The sequence below is a fragment of the Naegleria fowleri genome, assembly GCF_008403515.1.
Source record: "Naegleria fowleri strain ATCC 30894 chromosome Unknown tig9, whole genome shotgun sequence".
NCBI classification, from domain to species: domain Eukaryota; phylum Heterolobosea; class Eutetramitea; order Acrasida; family Naegleriidae; genus Naegleria; species Naegleria fowleri.
Genome location: NW_025407941.1, coordinates 428620 through 450711, shown reverse-complemented (window position 1 = coordinate 450711; position 22092 = coordinate 428620). Strand labels below are relative to the sequence as shown.

At 36.6% G+C, this 22092-nt stretch overlaps 11 protein-coding genes across 11 annotated transcripts; 6 read left to right on the top strand and 5 right to left on the bottom strand.

The window, feature by feature from the left end:
* Positions 1 to 235: 235 nt before the first annotated feature.
* FDP41_011398 (uncharacterized protein) lies at positions 236 to 2510 on the top strand (the record flags this gene model as incomplete). The annotated part of the gene is made up of 2 exons (XM_044701801.1): positions 236 to 1440; positions 1703 to 2510. 2 exons carry the CDS (start codon positions 236 to 238, stop codon positions 2508 to 2510), a joined length of 2013 nt encoding a protein of 670 aa, XP_044567181.1.
* Positions 2511 to 2878: 368 nt separating this feature from the next.
* Positions 2879 to 4997, top strand: FDP41_011397 (uncharacterized protein; the record flags this gene model as incomplete). The annotated part of the gene is made up of 2 exons (XM_044701800.1): positions 2879 to 4023; positions 4070 to 4997. 2 exons carry the CDS (start codon positions 2879 to 2881, stop codon positions 4995 to 4997), a joined length of 2073 nt encoding a protein of 690 aa, XP_044567180.1.
* Positions 4998 to 5040: 43 nt separating this feature from the next.
* Positions 5041 to 6909, top strand: FDP41_011396 (uncharacterized protein; the record flags this gene model as incomplete). The annotated part of the gene is made up of 1 exon (XM_044701799.1): positions 5041 to 6909. The coding sequence occupies one exon, from the start codon at positions 5041 to 5043 to the stop codon at positions 6907 to 6909; it is 1869 nt and encodes a 622-aa protein (XP_044567179.1).
* A 789-nt stretch (positions 6910 to 7698) lies between these two features.
* Positions 7699 to 10521, top strand: FDP41_011395 (uncharacterized protein; the record flags this gene model as incomplete). Its single annotated transcript, XM_044701798.1, has 1 exon — positions 7699 to 10521. One exon carries the CDS (start codon positions 7699 to 7701, stop codon positions 10519 to 10521), a length of 2823 nt encoding a protein of 940 aa, XP_044567178.1.
* Positions 10522 to 10678: 157 nt separating this feature from the next.
* Positions 10679 to 12635, bottom strand: FDP41_011394 (uncharacterized protein; the record flags this gene model as incomplete). The annotated part of the gene is made up of 2 exons (XM_044701797.1): positions 10679 to 12119; positions 12166 to 12635. 2 exons carry the CDS (start codon positions 12633 to 12635, stop codon positions 10679 to 10681), a joined length of 1911 nt encoding a protein of 636 aa, XP_044567177.1.
* Positions 12636 to 14201: 1566 nt separating this feature from the next.
* Positions 14202 to 15173, bottom strand: FDP41_011393 (uncharacterized protein; the record flags this gene model as incomplete). The annotated part of the gene is made up of 1 exon (XM_044701796.1): positions 14202 to 15173. The coding sequence occupies one exon, from the start codon at positions 15171 to 15173 to the stop codon at positions 14202 to 14204; it is 972 nt and encodes a 323-aa protein (XP_044567176.1).
* Positions 15174 to 15802: 629 nt separating this feature from the next.
* FDP41_011392 (uncharacterized protein) lies at positions 15803 to 16251 on the top strand (the record flags this gene model as incomplete). The annotated part of the gene is made up of 2 exons (XM_044701795.1): positions 15803 to 15811; positions 15976 to 16251. The coding sequence occupies 2 exons, from the start codon at positions 15803 to 15805 to the stop codon at positions 16249 to 16251; spliced, it is 285 nt and encodes a 94-aa protein (XP_044567175.1).
* Positions 16252 to 16294: 43 nt separating this feature from the next.
* On the bottom strand, positions 16295 to 17145 carry FDP41_011391 (uncharacterized protein; the record flags this gene model as incomplete). Its single annotated transcript, XM_044701794.1, has 2 exons — positions 16295 to 16902; positions 17046 to 17145. 2 exons carry the CDS (start codon positions 17143 to 17145, stop codon positions 16295 to 16297), a joined length of 708 nt encoding a protein of 235 aa, XP_044567174.1.
* A 103-nt stretch (positions 17146 to 17248) lies between these two features.
* FDP41_011390 (uncharacterized protein) lies at positions 17249 to 19605 on the bottom strand (the record flags this gene model as incomplete). Its single annotated transcript, XM_044701793.1, has 2 exons — positions 17249 to 18930; positions 19005 to 19605. 2 exons carry the CDS (start codon positions 19603 to 19605, stop codon positions 17249 to 17251), a joined length of 2283 nt encoding a protein of 760 aa, XP_044567173.1.
* A 498-nt stretch (positions 19606 to 20103) lies between these two features.
* Positions 20104 to 21252, top strand: FDP41_011389 (uncharacterized protein; the record flags this gene model as incomplete). Its single annotated transcript, XM_044701791.1, has 2 exons — positions 20104 to 20260; positions 20315 to 21252. The coding sequence occupies 2 exons, from the start codon at positions 20104 to 20106 to the stop codon at positions 21250 to 21252; spliced, it is 1095 nt and encodes a 364-aa protein (XP_044567172.1).
* A 41-nt stretch (positions 21253 to 21293) lies between these two features.
* Positions 21294 to 22058, bottom strand: FDP41_011388 (uncharacterized protein; the record flags this gene model as incomplete). Its single annotated transcript, XM_044701790.1, has 1 exon — positions 21294 to 22058. The coding sequence occupies one exon, from the start codon at positions 22056 to 22058 to the stop codon at positions 21294 to 21296; it is 765 nt and encodes a 254-aa protein (XP_044567171.1).
* Positions 22059 to 22092: the final 34 nt, after the last annotated feature.

Genomic DNA, 22092 nt, shown 5'->3' with positions numbered 1-22092 from the left:
CTTGTTCCGAACGACAGTTCACAAACATGCGTGTAGCGTCCTTCCAAAAAAAAATATCCAACTTTTTGTAATGAAACAATCAGATGTGCTTGTCGCTCCACTGCTGACAAGACCAATCTGTTGTTCGGACAGTTTTTCTTCTTCGAATCATGAAACAACTGTTGCTATCCAACATTCAAAAACAAGTCCTAGAAATGGTTCACCCTTTATTTCAAAATTTCATCATCATGACGACATGATTCGAGTCATCGGAATTGTTTCCTTCTTGATGATACTGTCGTGGTTCGGAGTTTGTGAGTCCTTGACAACCCATTCAACAACAACAACAACCTTCTCTTCTTCTTCTTCACTTCAACAACATAATTGTCAAGCCAATTATCAATTATCCAACAACCAATCGGCTTCTCTACAAGAGATTTTAAGTTTGGATCCTCTCTATCCATTGCAATGGCATTTACTGAATACAGGTCAAGAACAAATCCTGTGGAATGGCGACAAGGATCAAGGCACCATTGGAAATGATGTCAATATATTTCGTGTTTGGAATGATTATCGAATCGCTGGAAGAAATGTAACCGTTGCCATTGTCGATGATGGAGTGGATTATCCTCATGAAGATATTTCTTGTGGATTTGAGAAGAATGAATTGAGTGCAGACATTAGTTCTGGACAAAATCCATCTCCGTATGGAACACCTGTTCTTACCTCTGATAATCATGGTACTGCTTGTGCTGGAGTATGTTGTGGAAGAGCGAGTAATCACAAGTGTGGAGTGGGTGCAGCTTTTGAATCGAATATTGTGTCCATTCGAACCTTGGGTGATGAATTTTCAGATGCTGTGGTTGCCAATGCCCTCTCGCACTTCAATGATCGAATTCATATTTATAGTAATTCTTATGGACCACCAGATGATGGAATGACTCTCGAACGATATCCTCTTTCTGCACAAGCATTGAGAAATGGTGTGAATCATGGTCGAGGTGGATTAGGAAATATTTATGTTTGGGCAAGTGGAAATGGAGCAAGTTATGGAGACACATCGGATTGGGATGAATTGGCCAATAGTCCATACACGATTTGTGTCTCTGCAACCGATTGGAAGGGTCTTGCGAGTAGTTATAGTGAGTCAGGAACGAGTACCTTAATTAATGCTCCTTCAAGTAATTTCATTTCGTTTGGAAGATCCACAAGCAAAATTGTGACCACCGATCGAAGAGGAGAACAAGGATATGTCGATGGAGATTGTATGAGTGATTTTGGTGGTACTAGTTCGAGTTGTCCTCTTGCAGCAGGTGTTATTGCACTCATGTTACAAGCACGACCAGAATTAACATGGAGAGATGTACAACATATTCTTGTTAAAACCTCTACAAGAACTGATCTTTCTAATCCACGATGGATTAGAAATGGAGCTGGTCTCTATCACTCTATTGACTATGGGTAAGTGTAAAGATCAATCGTTGATTCTCTTTGAATGTGCATCTTCACCCTCACGATTTATTTGAAAATGATGAAATCTATATTATTATTGTTGTTGAATTTATTATTATTTTGAATGTGTTGTGTGAATGTTATCAACAATGTGATTCTGTATGGAAATACTCGATTCGTATTATTGGACAAAATAATATCTTTTTATTCATATTATTGAACAAATACTGTGATTCATTTCCATCAAATATTATTCAATGATTCTGTATAGATTTGGAAGAATTAATGCATACGAGGCTGTGACTGCTGCTCAAACATGGTCCTTATTAACTTCTCCCTATCAAATCCTTAATTACAAAATTCCTCAAAACTCTCTTGGAAGTGATGGATTAACCATTTCGAATGATCAATCCAATCCTACTCTCATCAATTTCCGTGTGGATAGCAACATTCGAGTAGAATATGCAATTTTAACTCTTTCAGTGACCACCTCTCAGAGAGGAATGGTTTATTTTGCATTACGTTCTCCCTCTGGAACCATTAGTGTGATGGGAAGAGGAAGACGCAACGATCGTACACCCAACATGGATCATCAACCATTCACAAGTGTACAATTTTGGAATGAAACAAGTGCAGGAGTGTGGACCATGTCCATCTATACGACCAATGAAGGAGTTTCCCTTCTTACGGATGCCTCTCTGACACTCCAAGGAGGAAATGATGGATCCTCTCCAATTCCATCCTTTCCTTCTCCATCGAAACATGTTTCTTCAAGTGGTGGTGGTGCTACTCCTCAGCATCCATCCTCTTCAAAAAGTCATAGGACAAGTGACATTTCTCCAGGTCGGAACATTCCTCAACATGTACGAGTGACCATTGTGGTCATTATTTTGGCAACTGTTTCTAGTGTCATTCTTGTGGTGGTATTTGTGTTGTATCTCAAGAAAAAACTTTCAACCATCACTTCTACTACTACTTCATCTGCTCTCAATGTGGAAGGAGAAGAACAAGTGAATACGATTGAAGTCACCGCTCAAGAGCAAGAAAGAAATAGAGGCTCCTTTTATTATAGAAACTAATGAGATTTGATCATTTCATGGCCATTTGGATTGAATTGCCTTTTTTGAACAATTTGGTAAACTTGAGAGAAGATGAGTTCAACCTTTCCAGATTCGTTCGACTTTTCCTCGCATCACCAACAAACAGCCGACACCAATCATCATCACTGACAAAAAATTATTCATCACCGTTGCAACAACAACTTGATTCGCCATCCAATAATAACAATCATAATAATTGTGAAACAGTGTCTGTACAGAGCTCACACTTCCATAGCGTTTTAATTTGTCCATGCCTTCTTGTTGTGATCTCGCACACACATACGTAATAATATTTCACAATCCAGCATTAATTTTTGATTCTATTTCACTTCACAACACATAACAACATGTCCACCAGCACTTCTGCTGCAACACAAATAAATTCCTCGATTCCCATCATGATGATGACTTCAACTCTCCCTAACACCACAGCAAATGCTACCACCACCAACACCAACAAAATGGATACCTCGTTCAATATGAATTCATCAACCCCTGTGCTTGCTGTTACATTGAATCATTCACATGCGGATGACTTCTTTTCAGTGGAAAATAACAGCTTTTTTGGTCAACAACACATCAGTTCATTCAATGATTTATCAGAAGTGTCAAGTGTGGGTGGCGAGACTGACAGTATCGATGAATTGACAAATTTAGAAACATCCTCCACATTGAATTTTAATTCACCTTCCCCTCGACTTTCTGACTCTTCCATGTCTCTACTTTCACAACTTAATCAATATGGAATTATCAAACAGTACAATCGACTCGAATGCATTTCTCATCGAGTGTTGCCCATGCCATGTCACTTTTCAAAATGTAAAATTATGAAAAGAGATCCATCGGGAGGTTGTGCTGTTTTTATTGTAAGATATCGTGAAAGTTTAGATGATGATCATGAGTTCACTAAAAGAGAAATTGATTTGGATGCAAAAGATTTATTTGATGCTCAAAATGACTATTATGACACAACCTCTGGAAAAGTGATTATTAACAGATTTCAACAAAATACCATTCAAAGAAAAGATCTCTTTGAAGATTTATCAACTTGGATGGAACACACAAATCCTCTCTATGAAGAAGATCACATTGATGCATGTTTTTTGAATCCATTATTTTATGAGAAACAACCTTTAAGTCCTCAACAAGTGTTGTTTTATCATACCTGTCACTATGATGAATGTCATAATTCTGAAAGTAGTAGTGGTAGTATTGCTGCTAGTGGCAGTTATAGTAACAACAAGAGCAACAATGGAGAGCATTCATCATCCATTCTTAACAGAAATCCATATATTAAACATTTAGAGAGTGTGACTCCAAGTGAAGAATGGATTGAAATTGTAAATCCTCTAAGTTTATACGGAGTTGTGCGAACAGAAGCTGCAGATAAAGCATTTGGACGTGTGTTAAAAACAAAAGTTTCCAAATTAAGAAGTAGCTCAGTAATTTTCACATCCAATGCAACTCCATCCTCACAAAAAAGAAAAAGACAGTATGTCCAAGAAACGAAAGAGTTTATTGAGAAAACAATCGAATAGGTCTAGTGGAAGTATTTCATCAGATACTGTTCATAATGCAATTTCTGTACAAACAAGTCATGAATGGCAGCAATCTCTGCTGAATGAGGAATTTATCATTCATGTTTCACTCGAAACAGAATATGAAGAGTTTTGTAATCCTCTTTTTGAACATGAAACTCATAATGTATTGCTACCTGATGGTTTCAAACACTCAGATTTAGTTTTATTTATGAATCAAATGAAAGCAGAATGTCCTCCCACATCCAACAAATTAATCTATAATCGATGTAATATTTATGAGAAGAGTGAAAATTCTGATATTCGATCAAGATTCAATAGAATTCTCTCCATTAGGCATCAACGAACAGCTTCGAGTAGTAGTAGTGGCAATATTAGTAGTAGTAGTAGGGGATCCAAGTCAGATCTTTTTAGTGAATCATGTCGAAATGATTCCTTTCATCGAAGATTTTCTGAATACTCTTTAGAAGATCGCAGAGATGAAGACATTGTAATTCATGTGGAAAAACAAAAACTAACAGTTTATGGTTCACAACTTTTTGAGTACATTTCCAAAAAGGCTCAACTCTATTTCACGCCACCAGATGTTCACATGTTTTTGAATTACCTCATTGATACACAGAGAAGATCATGTGATGGTGTCAATAGAGATCTCACAAGTAACATTTTACTATTGAATCCAGTGCCCTATGATCCACAACGATTTATTGAATTTTCTCCACAAAATCTCTATCGTTATTGTGATGACGATAATCCAGTGTTTTATAATGATCAAATTATTAACATCATTCCACAGAAAAAGAGTAATTCTATTTTGTCAGAACATGAATTAATGTCAAAACTCTTTCACAAAGGAGCTGTTCCTAAAGATACCACCTATTCAACACCATTTTCTGAAGGATCTGTGATTTTTATTGAATTTCCCTAATTGCACCATCAAGTTGGTTATTGCATTGGAAAATCTCATCACCATGATTCAAAAGGATTACATTATTTTGACAGAAAAAGTCATTGATTACAATTCTTTTTTACAATCTGAACACTTTAAATTGACTGTCAAATATACAAGCTTACTTCGACACTTTGATCCTCTCAAGTTAGATTCGAATCAGAAGAAGACATTTTTCATGAATCTCTATAATTTAATGTTGATACATTCCTTTTGCACAAAACGATATTTACCCACTGAGGAAGAATGTATCAAGTTTTGGAATCAACCCAATTACTTGGTGGGACGATACAAACTTAGTATGAATGAAATTTTACAATATATTTTGAGAGAAGAACCATTACCTGATTGGAAATACTACTTGTATGAATATCGAGTGAACTTTTTAGAGGATCAACATTCCATCGACTCAAAATCTCAACGTTTCGATCCAAGAATTCATTTTGTTTTATGCGATGGTAAAAGAACAAGTCCTCTACCTGCAGCAGTGGATCAAACGAATTATGAGAGAGTCATCGATCAAGCGACACGACGATTTGTGAATGATGATATCACAATTAGCATCACCAATGAGAGCATTGAAATGTCAGAAATTTTCAGAACCTATCGATCTGATTTTTCACCACACAATTCATCTCTCTTTGGAGTCTTGTATTTCATTTACAAATATTTGAGAAAGAACAAACAACAAGAATTGTTAGAGTTATTGAAACAATCGAATATTTCAGTAGAACAATTAGAAGAGTATACTGTGTGCAAAAGGAATGACGCCTCTTCGAATCAAGAATCTCAATTTCCATCTCTTTCATTCCAAATCATTTACAAACCTGTGGATTATACATCCAATTGTAAACTTTTTGGAGATTTTGCTGATCATGACACTTCCAAACCAATTACTTTTGATGAGATTTTACGAAATCAATCTAATTACAGATCTTATTTTAGAGCATATGCAGAGATTGAATGCAGTACTGAAAATATTGAATTTTATGAACATGTGGAAAAGTACAAAACGATTACAGATGTGGAAGAGCGATGGAAATTTGCAAAGAAAATATTTGACAAATTTCTCGTCACAGATTCACCTTCAGAAGTCAATGTGAACAAGAAATTAATTTCCACAGTGCGTCGACAAATCTTTAGAACCAAAGATGAGAATGACACGTTTGTGAAATTACCTCTTGATTTATTTGATCGACTTAATAAGGAAGTTGAAATGGTTTTATTTGATACATTTTGTCGATTTACCAACACAGATTCATATCAACAGATTGTGGCCAATTCGAGACGAGAACGTAAAACTCTATTATCCTCTGCTGTTCTCATTAGTAGAACCAAGTTGTCAGATGTCACTCCCTTGGATCTTATGAATCTCACTTCCAACACTCCTAATGCACATTCTAACAATCAAAGTCCTACAACGACTACTTCAGGAACATCCTCTCCTAATTCCTCCTCGTTCGACTTGTCTGGCTCCATTTCTCCAATCACCTTCTCCTCAGCACTTCGAAATTCAAGTACTTTTGCAACCTCTATGGAACGAAGAACCTCTAAAATTAGTTTATTAGCAGCCTTATTTGAAGGTTCTAATGCAATCCATTCGAGTGGTACTGTCATGAATACAAACAACACCAACAACACCAGCAATGCCATCACTAACAACACAACGAGCAGTAGTATCTCTTCTTCCTATTATTCGAATGGTCGAACTGTTGCTGTCTCACCTCGCTTGCAAAATTTAGTGGAAATGTTTGAAGAAAATTTAGCTGCTGCCAGTGGTAGTGGCATTGGAAGTGGTGAAGGAGGAACAATATCCAAACGAAAATTGTCGACTTGCAATATAGACTCCTCCGTGAAGACTAGTAATAAGCCACTCAATGATCAATATTAAGGAAATAGAGTTCACACTCATGAGACAATATAACGAGCAATCCTGCTGAAGTTCGTTGTTTTTAAAAATCTATTCTCCCATTGAATCAAGTGGATCATTTGTTGTTTTTATTTTTCAGAACTCTTGCTGAATTTATTGAATTGATTGATAATTGTGCAACAAAGTTATAAATGTTGAAAATGATTTTCTTTTTCATTGCAGCAAACTCCTCTTCGGTAATTAGCCCTCAAGAGTGGCAAGAAAAGTCTTTGAATTTCGTTGATTATTTCTTTCTGGGTGTTACTGAATGTGTTTCAGAGTCTGAACGGCATTGACGTCTCAAGTCAGCAGCGCTGTTTGTTGAATCACTTTCAGATTTATATTTGTTGTTGTTAGGCATCGCTTCCGTTCTTGGTTTTACAACCTTGGTTTTCGGATTTATAATACTTTGCCTTGACTTTTCTTAGTTAATCCTGGTGAAAGAACAATTTACCATTTCACTCAAACTTTACAACCAAACATTTGTGTTTATTCATCCGAACAATACATAGTTCTATGGATGACCCATGATACGGTCGCAATGTTTGCGCTGAAGATGATCAACAATTCCTTTTGAAACACTTTGATCGTGCCAACCTGCAGAATGGCCAATACTTTCACAATTGGGATTACAAAATCCAACCACTCGAGAGAGGAAAAAAATGTTTTAATTGCTCCTACGTTCTCATCAAATCTTTTTCATCATTTTGATGATTAACAACAACAAAAGATCATTCACCAATCGCTTTGAACGGGTGCTCTTGTCATCTCATGGACGCATATCTTGACCGAGAAATAATAAATTCACCTACCGATACGGTTCATAATGGATCATCGGGCACAGTTAATGCGACTCCGAAATCAAATTATATTGAAAAAATAGTAGAAAAAGCAGTGTTAGATGATTCAATGAAATTGTTAGCGCATAATGATAGTGTGCAGTTGAGTAGGAATGAATTAAAACAAAGGACAAATAGAATACTGCTAGAAGTGTGTCCTTTTTTGTTTTCTAATAGCAAAGAACAAGTCAAAGAAAGATCTCTTGAAAAGAATGCTCTAAATGTTCATCCAAAGTTTAAGAACATGTATGGAAAATTGACAAATTATATTCAAAAGAAAATTTTCCAAAATTGTAGCGAAGAAGATATTGTTCATTCTATCAAATCAATGATGGATAGCTTGATGTGGCAAAATGAAGAAGTGGTTGACTTTTTCAACGATCAGAATGAATGGCTTAAAAGAAACACGTTATACAACCACAATGAAAGAGTTGATCAGAGAGAAGACAATGCCACGCCGCTGTCACACAGAGATTCCTCAATTTCAAATAGAGAGTTAATTTGGGAGCAGATAAAGGCCGAGATTTTCGAAATACTTCTTGGAATTTTGGGAGATGCTAGTATCACCATGTATGAATTTAGACATGCTCTTAGAACAGCACTGTACCAACTGCAACTCAAAGAGAGAGAATATAGAAGAATTCCAAAAGAATTATTGGAAATTTTGATTGATCAATTCTTGCCAAATGCACAGAGTGGCAGATCTCTAGTACAATTCATAATCTCAGAGCTCAAACGTTTAAAAAGAGAAACAGAAGCTATTTCTTCAAAATTCATTAATGAAAATATTGATAAGAACGAAAAACTTCCTCAAAATGCATCTAAAAGAGCAATTAGAGTAATATCGATGACTATCATGAAACTTCTTGAAAGAAGACTCATTCCAATACCAGGGATTGAAATGATTGATGATAGAGCCTCTCTTACTTTTACTTCAAAAAAGTATAGCAATTACAGAGGGGTTGTCGACTTCTCAAAGAAAGTCTATATTAATTATCTAAACGACACGTCGAGAAACCATGAAAGACAAAAGAAGGACATTTACATTACTCTGTCACAGGATCATACTGATTTATCCAATTCTACATATTGGGGTAATAGTTCGTATCAAAATAGAGTCATTGGTAGTGGATCACGAATTGCTTCCTCCTTCTCTCTCTCAAGAGAGCTTGAAAATTGGATGAATCAATATCGGGATATTATTGGTCCATTACGCATCAAAATTCCACTCTACAGACATCCCTCAAACAAGATCAAGGAATTGGAGAAATTTATTAAGGACAAGGAGAATGATCTGAGAAAAAGATTGCAATTTATTGACAAGTTAGAACATGTGTGGGATTCTTTAGGCTCAGAAATGAAAACAGTCATCAGTCAGCACATCTCAAAATCGCTTCTAAAGAAATTGAGTTATTACCAAGCCAAGAAAAAGAAATGCATTTTGGAAAATTTGATTGTAAAACAGTTTGTAGGACCTAATCAGCAGAAGAAAGCATATATTCTACCTCAAAATCTCTCAAAAGAGTACATGAAATTATTAGATGAACGTATCAAGGTCTACCTAACAAAAATGGAAGTTGAAAATAATGCTTTGAAAAGAGAAGAGTTTGAAGAAATGCTTGGAGGACATAAGGTGGTTGCATATCCGACATTTTTACACAGGATAGGTTCAATCACGAGTGATGACATTGCTCGCTTTTTATTTGAAAAATCTCCAGAATATCAACAAATAGAACTGATTCAAATTCGGTCCTATCAATTCCTTAAAGCTTTTAGAGAAGAAATTGGGGAAATGTCATTGACCGAGTTTCAACAATTGATTTCATCGGATGGACCTTTACATAACATTCCACTTGTTCAAAGTCTTCTCAAAAAAGCAAATGACTACATTGACCAGCATGAGTCATTCAAACATATTTCTCCGTATCTAAACAAATATGACAAGGATCTGGAAGCAGCTTGTTTACTTTTTGAGTGGGTTTTTCAAGGACATGACGAAGAATCTATTTTAAAGAAACTCATTTCTTGCAAAAGAGAAATTACAGAACCATCCACAATTTCTGACATTATTAATGACATCAGTGATTTTATATTACTCTCAAAAATTCCCAACGATGCCCATCAACAGGTTGCTTTGTACATTCCTTACAAAGTGAATGAGAGATTAGAATTGGTGCGAGATTATTGTGTGAATAATATTTTGAAGAATGAAAGGAATCATTCTCCCTATGATGGTTACAAATTTATCCTAAACTATCTTCATTCTCTTGAACAAACTTTAGAATATGAATCTCATTATTCTGATCCTTCTTACGTTAGTACTGATAACCATGACATTGAAAATCTTGATGCTTATTTCGAAAAATCAAGGCTAGAAGTTGTAAGGAAAGCTGCCCACCATTATATCAAAAAGTTTATATGTAAAACAGATGAAGAAAGAAGTGTGTTTGCTCAAATGATCGAGAAATATGATAACAACCGCATGGTTTCCAACTCCAATCAAAGAATTCATGACACAAAGCGATTCCTAAGGGAGCAAGGAATTCTTCAAGATCAGACAAAACATGATGAAGATGTTGAGTCAGCACTTAAAAAGTATGAAAATTATCAGTACAAATATACCCAAGAGGAAGAACAACACATTCTCATGAGGGAGCTTGAGCTCGAAACAAGAGGAAAAGCTCTTTCATCGACCCTCTTGCCCAACTATGAATATCATATAACTCAACAAAGAAGGCGAAAATTGTTTGAATAACGAGAGGAATTAATGGATTACTTTCAGAGGATTGCGCCACAATCATTTTTGCATTTTATGTTGTTGCCTTTATATTTGAGATATTACGTACAAGGATATCATAGGTCTTTTAAATAAATTGTTAGTGTACAATAAAAAATCCTTAGAGATTCTTGTTTCAATTGGTGCTAAAGTAGTTTGAGGCGAACTCCGCATAGTCTCTGTCATCCTGATTTACTCCGCTTGCCTTAATAGAACCAACCTTCAACAGAAATTGCATGTCCATCTCGTCGCCTTCTTTTTCCATCATTTCCTTGAGCCGATCTTCATTGATTGTACTCACAAAAGGTCTCAAAGATTCCTCTGTTACCTTTTGTGACCGTGGTTGTTGAGAAGGCGATCCATTGTTTGTTTGCGGGGTTGATTGTTTTGGTGTGACTGTTTTAGGACTGGAATATACAATGCCTTTTCCTGATACAACTGTGTCAGCACGTACTCCTGGTGTCTCATCAACATCTTCAGCTTCTTCTTTGGTTTCAATGGTATCGTTGTCATTGTTTTCCAAGCTATCACGATACATCAACTCCTCAAGGGTCATCAAATTGTCAAATACATTGTCTTGTTCCTCTTTTTCAGTTGTTGAAGCTTCCTCTCCATCTTCCTTTCTCGATTCACCTTCCTTTAAATCGGACTCTTGATCAATGGATTTTCTTGAAGAATCAGCCCTTAGTTGCGCACGTGTGGTTAAAATGCTTTCCAAATCACGGTCTTTCTTTTCTCTTAGTTTTTCGAATCTTTGTTCCACGTATTCTCTTTGAAGCTTTTCGTCTACAAACTCTGCCTGACTCAAAAGTCTTCCAACAGCTCTGTAGAAGAATAAGAAGGTAGTTAAAATATCCATAAGGTCTGTAACTATCTCCTCTTGAACTTCTTCATCCAAATCTTTTCCAATGTATAATTCTAGAACATCAAAACACGAATTGATTATCTCAATATCAGACTCCACACTCATTTCATTCAACAATGAGTAAATTTCTCTGCATAAATGGATTACATCTCCTTTTGAGATTGGGCTTACAACGTCTTCAAGCGATTTTTCATTCGCCAGCTTAGTGATGAGATCTTCGACCTTTGCGTTCATCATGGTCATTAATTCATTTACGCTTCTGTTGTCGTCAAATTCTGAGGAAACGCTTTCAAGGTCGTCGTTTCCAGCATCTGAGCTTGCACCAACCCGCAGGGAAGTTGTAACCGAAACTGAATCTCCTGAAGTGATATTGCCTCTTGAACTGTTAGAATTAGCCTCTCTGCCGCAAAAACTAATGTTTTTCTTTGGAGATTTCAATCTTTCTATTTCACTTTCTTCCCGTTTTCTAATTTGGGAAAGAAAATCAAGACACTCCATTCTTGCAGAGTTAGTGGTAATAAACTTCATCTCCTTTAGAACTACTAGCAAAAACTCCAAGTTGTCCGAATAAATTCTCTTCAAAATATCCAATTCATCCTGAATAAGCCGTTCTGTCTCAACGGATTCATCTTGATGATTTGAGGTATCTGAGGACAGCTTTACGGGACTGGTCTTGGTTGGTCCTTTCTTTCCGTTTGGAGTGGTTCTTGCGCTTTCTGAAAATGTTTAGTTCCTCCTCTTCGAGTTGTTTCAGCAACCGATCAGCATTTCTCAACTCTTGTTGAAGCTGTTGAGTGGTTTTTCGGTCTTGTTGCGATGAACCAGTCAATCTCATCATTTCTCTCTTCAATTCATTGAGATTAAATTGAATAAGTCCAATTTCCGACTCCATTCTTGTTAGTTGGCTTTCCCGAATTGCAGCCAAAGAACTTTCCCTCAAATTCTCAATATCATTCCTTGCAGTCCTAGATCTATTGAAGAACGATCTTTGGGCAGAGTTAAATTTCGATCTTTTTGGGTCAAATGAATATTCTTCATCCTCTTCTACATGAGAGGAGCTGCGGTTGTATGGCAGGGGCATGTATTCACTGAATGAAAACTCGGAATCGCATCGGGAATTATCATCTATATCATCATATATTGCTGATGGCGTGCTGGTTCTTCTCAGAGCGGGCATCGAGTTAGCGGCTCCGTTTCGTGAATACATCGTTTGAGGTTTGGAGTACATTTTTTTCCTTAGAGAGGTTGTATGGAGAACCCGCGCAAGAGAGAATCAGATTCGCAACCAACTCACTTTTTTTATTGGTTTGGTTTTATTGTATCAACCAACGAATGTCAAACAATTGTCGAGAAGAAGAAGAAGATGATTGATTTATTGAAAAGGTATCCTGGGCCAGTTGTTGTTTTTACCATCAATTCTTCCTCATCATCACTGTATGAAAAGATGAACTGAACTTGGTCGAGAGACATGAATTCCGACCAAGTTCGCATGCAGGGAATCATTTCAAATCGATCATCCAACTTGACGGTCCTGGTATAAGGCTAATATCCTAATGTAATTCGTAGAAGGAGTACCTTAATTGAAAGCATGTCAAGGTTTGGATTATTTTGAAGATTCAATGAAACCAGTGCAGGTAGATAAGGCTCGTTAAATAATCTTAAATCGCATTGATCCGTGATCAACTTTTCTAAACATGAAAGAGAGTAGCTAGATAATCTAAACGATTCAGGGATACAATATTCGATGAGATGAATGGATTTAATGCTGTTTAAGAAACCATTCCGAAGAAAAAGAGATTCGAAAGCGAGTGGCTGATGATATATTCTTTAAAATAAAGGCTTCGAATGGGATGGAATGCATTTGGCGAATCTGAGAGAAGTTTCTAAAGAACATCATCCGATGATTTGCCATTGAATTCAAGTTGAGAATTAGATTTCAACATGGATGTTGACGGTTCGTTTAGGTTATCATAAAATAAATTTTGAGCCGTTTGACCAAAGTGGTCAATTGAAGAATTTATTCGAATCAGAATCTACAACTATCATTGTTGATCATGAAATATAGAATCATTCAAGTTGATACTTTCGTCATCATTAACCTTCTCCTCTTCATTCCCCTCTTCATTCTCAAACAAGGGAGAATCAAATTTAAAACTTTCATTCAAAGATGAAACAAGAGTCATCTTTGAATTGAAAGGAGGAACAATCTTCTCTGAATTGGAAGAAGGAACATTTTCCTTGAAAGCGAAAGAAGGAACGAGATTAGTATTCTTTTGTTCCGCGAAGGAAATAAGGTGAGTCTTTGGTTCTGAATTTCGCTTAGAGGATTGTTTAGAAGTATTGATATTTGTTTGATCTTGTTGGGATAACTTTTTAGATGTGTAGCTGTAATGAGGTAGTAGTATTGTGTTCTTGGGAGTGTTTTTGAGAGGAAGAACTTGTGATGAAGGACCTGCTTAGATTTGGTGTCAGATGTTTGAGAGACAATAGATGCAAAGGAAAAGGGTTTTGAGTGCACTTCCTTTATTGTGTTCCACATTGAACACTTTGTCCACGACGACCTTCATATTCTTCATCGCTGTCATATTGATTCCTACTTTCACCATTGTTCTGAGAGAGGTCAGCTTCAGTTAAATACACCTCCTCAACGTTATCTGAGGACTCATCCATAACATCAGCCTTATTGACCTTCATTGGTAAAACCTTAGACAGTTGTTGGTGGAGTGTTTCAGGGATATGATCAGGGAATTCAACTTCGAATTCAATGTAGAGATTACCTTTTTGGAAAGGAGACTTATGGATTGGGAAACCCTTCTTTGGTAATTTGCATAACCATTCCTGGTTTGATAACTTGATTTTTCTTCGATCGGACGACAAGTGTTCTTCCGTCCAAGTGTTTCACAGAAAATTCTACACCAGTTAAGGCTTCCAACAAGTTGATCTTCTTCTTCATATGTAAATTATTTCCTTGTCGTGTGAAATATGGGTGAGGTTTTTGTTGAACAATAAATACAATGTCTCCGGGAAGGACATCAGGTCTCTCGTCGGCCTCTCCTTCAAAAACGATTTGTTGTTGCTCTTTCATACCAGGGTCAATATGGACTTCCAAAACTTTGACATCATTGGTAACTTTGTTTCCTTGACATTCCTTACAGATGAATTTCTTATCGATACTCTTTCCGGTACCCTCGCAAACTTCACAAGGAGTAACATATTGTTGAACAAAACCAGGCCCCATGCTCTTTGTAATGACCTTTTTTCCCTTTCCTTGACATGATTTACAAGTGATTACGGCGTCCTCCTTTGTGGCACCAGATCCTTTACAGTGCGTACAAATACGGGTTCGTGTAACTCTAATTTTTCTGGTTGCTCCATTATACAAATCTTCTAGCGAAACTTGAATTTCATGAGCAATAGTTTTACCCTTCTTTGGTCCGGTTTGACGTCGTCCACCTCCAAAGAAACCTCCAAATCCTTCATCGGCACCGAAGATGTGGCTAAAGATGTCGGCAGCATCGTGGAAACCACCACCTGCACCGCCCTTCAAACCTTCTTCTCCGTATTGATCATAAATTTTTCTCTTTTGTTCGTCAGTTAGTACTTCATATGCGTGAGCAATATCTTTGAACTTTTCTTCGTATTCTTGTTTTTTGTCTTCTGGTGCTCTGTCTGGGTGGTATTTCAAAGCAAGTTTCTTATAGGCTGAACGAATTTCTTGAGTGGAGGCGGTTTTAGAAACGCCCAAAATTTCATAATAATCTGCCATTGTTGTTGTTGAGAATTGATGTTATCGGAAAAGACGTTAAGATGTGGCGATGTATGGTCTTTTTTTTCGTCGTCTGTTTTTTGGAGGTTGGACAAAAGGATCGCAAAGCTAGGAATTTAATTTTTTGTAAAAGGCTCAAGCAGTTCCGGCATCTTCCGAAAGTCGAAAGCCATTTACCTCGATTGAAGGAGAGTAGTAAGTTCCACGTGAGTAGGTGAGAACGTGAACAACTATTGATGTATTTAGAAAGGCTAGAGGATAAGATGCTTTTCATCACGATCAGTTCAATTCAGTCCAAATAGAACAGTGTGTATCCTGTTGAATGGAAGAGCCCATCGGAATTGATGGAATATTGCTGATGAAAACGGGAACGAAAATATCCTGGCAGGCCGAGAAATCATAAGAATAATTTGATACCTGTATGTTTCCCCTTTTCGATACTCAATCTGCATTGCAACGTCTGGTTATTCAAGCAAACATTTGTTCATTAAAATCAATAAGGCCAAAAGAAAACAAACGGAACGAGTTTTGTTTTGTTTTCGGAATGTTCTTGAGAGACAAAAAGCTTGCGAAATTGATTGAAGCAAATAGTTTGAAAGAAAAAAATTCTCATCACCAACAACACCATCATGTCATCGGTATGTAAAAAAAGTTCCGTGTGTTGCTCGATGGAAGATGACCATTGAACATTTTGTTTTTCTTCTTGTATTGAATGATAAATTTAATCCTAACAAATGAATAACAATTATCAAAATGTCGGAATTTATTTTCATCTTTAAAAACACCTATTGTGAACAAATAGAGACTCCGTAAATTAGTCCCATTGTTCGATAGAGTTCTCATTAAGAGAGTTAAAGTTCCGGAAGCCACCCAAATTCAAGGAATTTATGTTCCAGAGTCTGCCAAAACAAAGCAAAATCCAGAGGGTGAAGTCGTCGCAGTTGGAGACAAGGTTTCCTTGAAGGTTGGTGATAAAGTTTTACTTCCAGAATATGAAGGAGGAAAGGTTAAGTTTGATGGTGAACAATTTGATATGTATAGAGAGGATGAAATTCTCTGCAAGATCTCCGAGCAATAAATCATTTTTGTTGGCATTCAGATACCACCATTCCGAAATCGAGCTATTCCGATTTAACTTTTGGCAAAGAAGAAGCATTTGTATCATGAGAGGAGCGATCATTGTGTTCTTTTTGTTGCTTGTACTGCATACCTTTGTGTACCTTATTCAATTCGAATAGATATCCTAATTTTGTGTGATAGACAAATTCTATGGTTTTGAGGTTTTCATGATAAACAAATTGAGTTTTCTCGAATGGCTTTGGTTGGCCCTTCCCAAGAGCCACAGACAAGTCTTTAGTTTTGCTCATAGATTCCTTAATTTTAATTGGAGTCGTTGTGGATGGATTGGCCTCTTTAGATGTTTCCAATGCGGTTGTTCTTACTTCCACTCGAAATATTGAGACAGAAATTGTTCCTAAATGATCTAGTACTTCTTTGCTCACAATGTCATCGTCATCTTCAGCAATGGCATTCTTTTTCACAAGTATGGATGTTGATTCTTTTGATTGCTTATCAATTAATCGCTTGATGATCCTTTCTTCGTTTTTCATCACTGTAACAGTCATGAAAGAATAGTGTTTGCCATCGAGTGAAAATTTCAATCCCAAATCCACTTCACAATGATTTTTAACAATAAATACAACTCGTACAGTGTCTATATTACTGTTGTCTAAATCATCAATGTGACAAATTATTTTGCTAAAAGATGGTGTGGATTGTGTTTTTGATTCTACACATTGAACTATTTTCCAATTTTTTTCATCACTCTCATCCGAAGTATAATCAATCTTGTAGCTATATAAAATTCGAAACCATCTAAAGAGGTTTGATTGGAGGATGATTCATCTCTTCGAATGTGCTTTCTTTCTTCTCTTTCCGATGGCATCGAAGATGATTCAGCATTTCGCTTCATTTTTTTGTAAACTGTTGAAGATTTTAACTATCTGAAAACCGAAACACAACAATATGTCCAATGATCGCATTAGATCCAGGCTTGTGTGATATTTATTGATTTATTAATCCACTCGTTGTGTTGCTTTAGCCTTAATAATTTCACTCACCATACTATTTACAGAGTAGGAACTTGGAGGAAGCTTTAAACGTTTTGCTAATTCCACAAAAGCACCATTCAGATGATCAATTTCAGTTAAGGTTCCATTTCTGACATCGTGATACATGCTGCAATGATTGGTTTTTGTTTTCTCAATGACTTGCATTACTTTTGAAAATATACACTCTTCAAAGGATTTCTCTTTCAACTCTTGGCAAGTGACACCAAGAGAATGAATCGCACCAGGAATCAACTTGAGAATATCCAATTGTTCTCGAATCAATTGTTTCATCACTTGCTGCATGTGAGGATTCTGGTTGATACCTCCATTTTCTACTTGAAACAATGATGCCACAGGATTAACTGTAGAATTCACAATGAGTTTCATCCAGTCCACATAAATTTCCTCTCCATTGACAAGTGTTGGAGAGAGTTGAGAGGAGATTTGAAATTGTGAATTTTCACTAAATAATTGACCCAATTCTGTTCCACTAAGAATTTTAGGTAAACTGATGGAGATGATTGGAGACAATGTTTGTTCCAAAATCATTTTGTGTTCATTCTTGTCAATTCCATGATCTTCCAATCGTTTCACTCCACTGTACACATAGATGGGAAGAATAACTTTGGGAATGTCCATTTTGTGTTGAAATGTCGAAAAGGCCTTTCTAATGACATCACTGTTGTTAAATCCATTCTGAATAGTCACCACATTTCTAATGTGTTTAAGGTTTGGAAATGTTTTCACAAAATTCTGAATGGCTTCCGTTGTAGAATGATTCTTCACTGCAATGATTAAGAGATCAATTTCATTCTCCCAATGTTGCTGAAGTTGATCTTGCGTCAAATATTGGATATGAGTCGATTCGAGATGCTTGTTCGATGAGAGTTCTCGACTTTCTCTAACGTATCGTTCCACTTGGACTGACAATGAACATGATGAACATGATCGACCGTTCACCACTCTTACTTGATTTTCTGCTGAACGTTGCAAACAAACAGCCATTAAAGATCCAACGGAACCACCTCCTAATATTAAAATTTTCTTCTTTCCCATTGAGAAGGTGGGTATTGGACTAGATGCATCGTCTTTCTTTTTTTGAATAGGATGTGGATATAAAGGATTCTTTTCTCGAAGTTCTTTTGCTTCTTTTTCAATGTACTCTGAAACATATTTGTAGACATCTTCCTTAATGATAAAAGTATGAGATTTTTCTGGAAAATCTTGGACGGTCACATCTCTCACATATTGTTCACACGCATTAATTAATGTTGGATTCAAGTCTAAATACTTTTTACAAAATTTTGGAGTAAATTTGCTGTACATCCCTAAAATGTCATGATACACCAATACTTGTCCAGAACATGATCCACTTCCAATACCAATCACAGGAATTCCAAGTTCTTTTGTGATTAAGGAAGCTAATTTGCGAGGAACACATTCCAGCACAATCATACTTGCTCCTGCCTCTTTCACAGCAAGAGCGTCCTTCCAAACTTGGATGGCTTCGTCACAACTCTTTGAACCGACCACTCTAAAACCACCCAACTGATTGGACGATTGAGGTGTTAAGCCAACATGTCCTACCACCACAATTCCTGCATCCACGATTGCCTTAATCTTGGATGCCACTCGTTGTCCTCCCTCTTAAGAAATTTCAAATCATGAATGAATGAATGGATGGATGGATGTATAACATTCGATATTTAAGGTGACATACCTAATTTAACAGCATTCATTTCTGCTTCCTTAATAAATCTTACTGCATTATTTACTGCATTTTCATCTGTCGTGTAAGATCCGAACGGCATGTCTCCAATTAAGAAGGAATATTTTGCTCCTCGTTTGACAGCTTTTGCATGATGAATCATTTCATCCATTGTGACACTTGTTGTATTTGAGTGTCCTAATGCAGTCATTGATAAAGAATCTCCCACTAAAATCATGTCGCAATTAGTTTGGTCAATGACACTTGCTGAAGGATAGTCTGTAGCAGTAAGCATGGTCAAAGGAATTTTGTTTTCATATTTGTATTTAATGCAATTCAAAGTGACAGGAATTAAATCTCTTCTTAACAATAATATATCTGTTGTTGCTCCATTTGTGGATGCAGTACTGCTGTGTGATGGATGCACTGAATACTCTCTTCTATCTTCTCTCACCATGTCCCTAATGCAAGTAATGCTTCCTTTTTTAGAGATTGTGACCATATTTCCTTTTTTAACACTAGTCTCGAGCAACACGGATGCAAAACTGGACCTCACAAAAACAGCTCGTGTCGAGTGATACACAGAGACACATTTCAAGAGTTGTTTTTTCATTTTTTTGAGTGTTGAAGGGTTCGTCTATGCACGCGCATCAATAATTAAATACTCCTCCTCTCAGAGAGCTCGAGTGGTGGTTAACCATGTCCATTGTGCTCATCAACAAACCATGTTGTTGTTGCACCTCCCTATTGGTGGAATATTTCGTTCTTCGGAGAGATGACACGAGTACTTGGAACATTGTGCAATCATCCGTTTCCATGAATGCACTCTGCACATTGTCATCCACATTACGTATTAGTACGTAACACATGTTCCATGTGATTCTAACAATGCTGCTTGAGAAATCGAGGTGAGAATTGAGGAAAATTCGGAGAATTTTATTTTGAGCATTCACTTGAGCTCCGAAAAACCCTCAAAGACAAGAAACTTTGGAAAGAGTTCTTATTCAATGTCTGTTAGCTTTGAGAAGAGGTGCTGCATTGCGATGACAGTGGGATCCCTAATCAATTTACAAAAAAATACAAGAACCACTTAATGAGAGGAAGCACGCAAATGTTGGTGGCTAAAAGTATATCGGAATTCAATTTAATGAGAAAACAATTATTGGGTTCGGGAGGAAACAAGTTGATTGGGTTTGTTCCGACCATGGGAAATTTACATGATGGACACTTGGAGTTGATGAAGACTGCCAAACGGCATTCCGATATTGGTAGGTGACATTTTGTATCAATTAATGATTTCATTCATAATCAATTTTTGCAAGTGGTGACATCTGTTTTTGTGAATCCAGCACAATTCGCTGCTCATGAAGATTTTGACAAGTATCCCAGAACTCTCGAAAATGACTTAAAAAAGATGAAAGAAATTGGTGTTGATTTGGTTCTTGCTCCACAAAATATTACTGAAATTTATCCAAAAGAATACATGACACGAGTATTTATGAGTAATATTTCAACTCAAACAGCAGCAGAGACACATCCATTAAGAAATACCCCTTCCAGTCAAGAATCGAAGAAGACATTTATTAATTGGTTGGAAGATCAACCAGAGGCACAATGCCGCCCTGGATTTTTCGATGGAGTATCAACCATTCTTGTAAAATTGTTTAATATTGTGAGACCACAAGTAGTTGTGTTTGGACAAAAAGATGCTGTTCAATGCATGGTAGTGAAACAAGTGGTGAGAGACTTAAATTATGTGGACATTGAAAAAGTGATTATTGGTGAAACAGCTCGTGAGAAGGATGGGTTGGCAATGTCTTCTAGAAATCAATATTTATCACCTGTGGATCGTACATTTATTGCACCAATTTTGAACCAAACACTTCGAAGGGCAGAAGAAGAATTCTCAAAATTAACAACAAATTCATCCAAACCATTAACGAATGAAATGTTGAGAAGGTGGTTGGAGGATTCATATGAATATTTGGAGCAATTATTTAACAAGAATTTGAAAGAACAACATTCTGGACAAGATCTTTCATCAATAGATTCATCAAAATATAGAATTGACTATTTGAGTATTTGTGACTGGGAGAATGGCCACGTTTATGGCACCATCTCAACCAATAAGGAATACCACATTCCAAACTTCAACATTGAAAGTATGGAGCCAGGTAGAGAACTATGTCTTTCAGGAACGATTAGGGTTGGAGGCACCAGATTACTTGACAATCTCATCCTTAAAAAAGCGCAGAATTAAATAGATAGCAATTGTATTTAATTAATGTTTGATGCAACAATTTAAAAGTTACAATGAGGACATTGCTCGCTAACGTCGACAGATTTTACAAACAGTTGTGCAAGAATGGCTTTCAGGTCTTTCTTTTCCTCTTCTGATATAAAGTGTCCAACATGCTTGTAAATCTTCCTATTTGTTATGGTTTTAACCTCCTCCAACCAATCGTATGACCTCTTTGCAATCAAACTGTAATTGACAATAATATCATCATCTCCGTGCAAAATATAAAACGGTGTTTGAGCATTTTGCCTTAATACCATGTCGCTTGCTTTGCTGAACTTTGTTCTCATTGGAACAAACCCGGACACACTAATAATACCTCCCAATGTGTGAGGTGATTGACTAGCTACTAATATACTCATTGCACCGCCCTGAGAGAACCCACCGATTACAATCCTATGTGATTTAAACGACATCATCTGAATAGAGATGATTTCGTCAAGAAGTTTTTTCGATTCAGTCATACCAGCGATATCCTCTTCAACATTTGCAATTCGATTATGAGATTTTACATCAAACCATGCATTGGTTACACGTCCTCTGTACATTGTTACTGCTCTTTTTGGGGCAGAGGGAACTATAGCAATTGTATTTTCGGGAAGCAAGGTTTTTAAAATTCCAATAAACCCATCATGGTTGTCACCAATTCCAGGAAGCCAAATAAGCACAGAATCAACTCCCGATACAGAGGACGGTGAAAGAACTGTACATTCCAACTGCCCGATTTTCTTTTTCTCAAGGGTATGCTCTCCGTTCACCCTAAACATTAGTTGGCCTATTAAGGATAGAATTAAAACAATC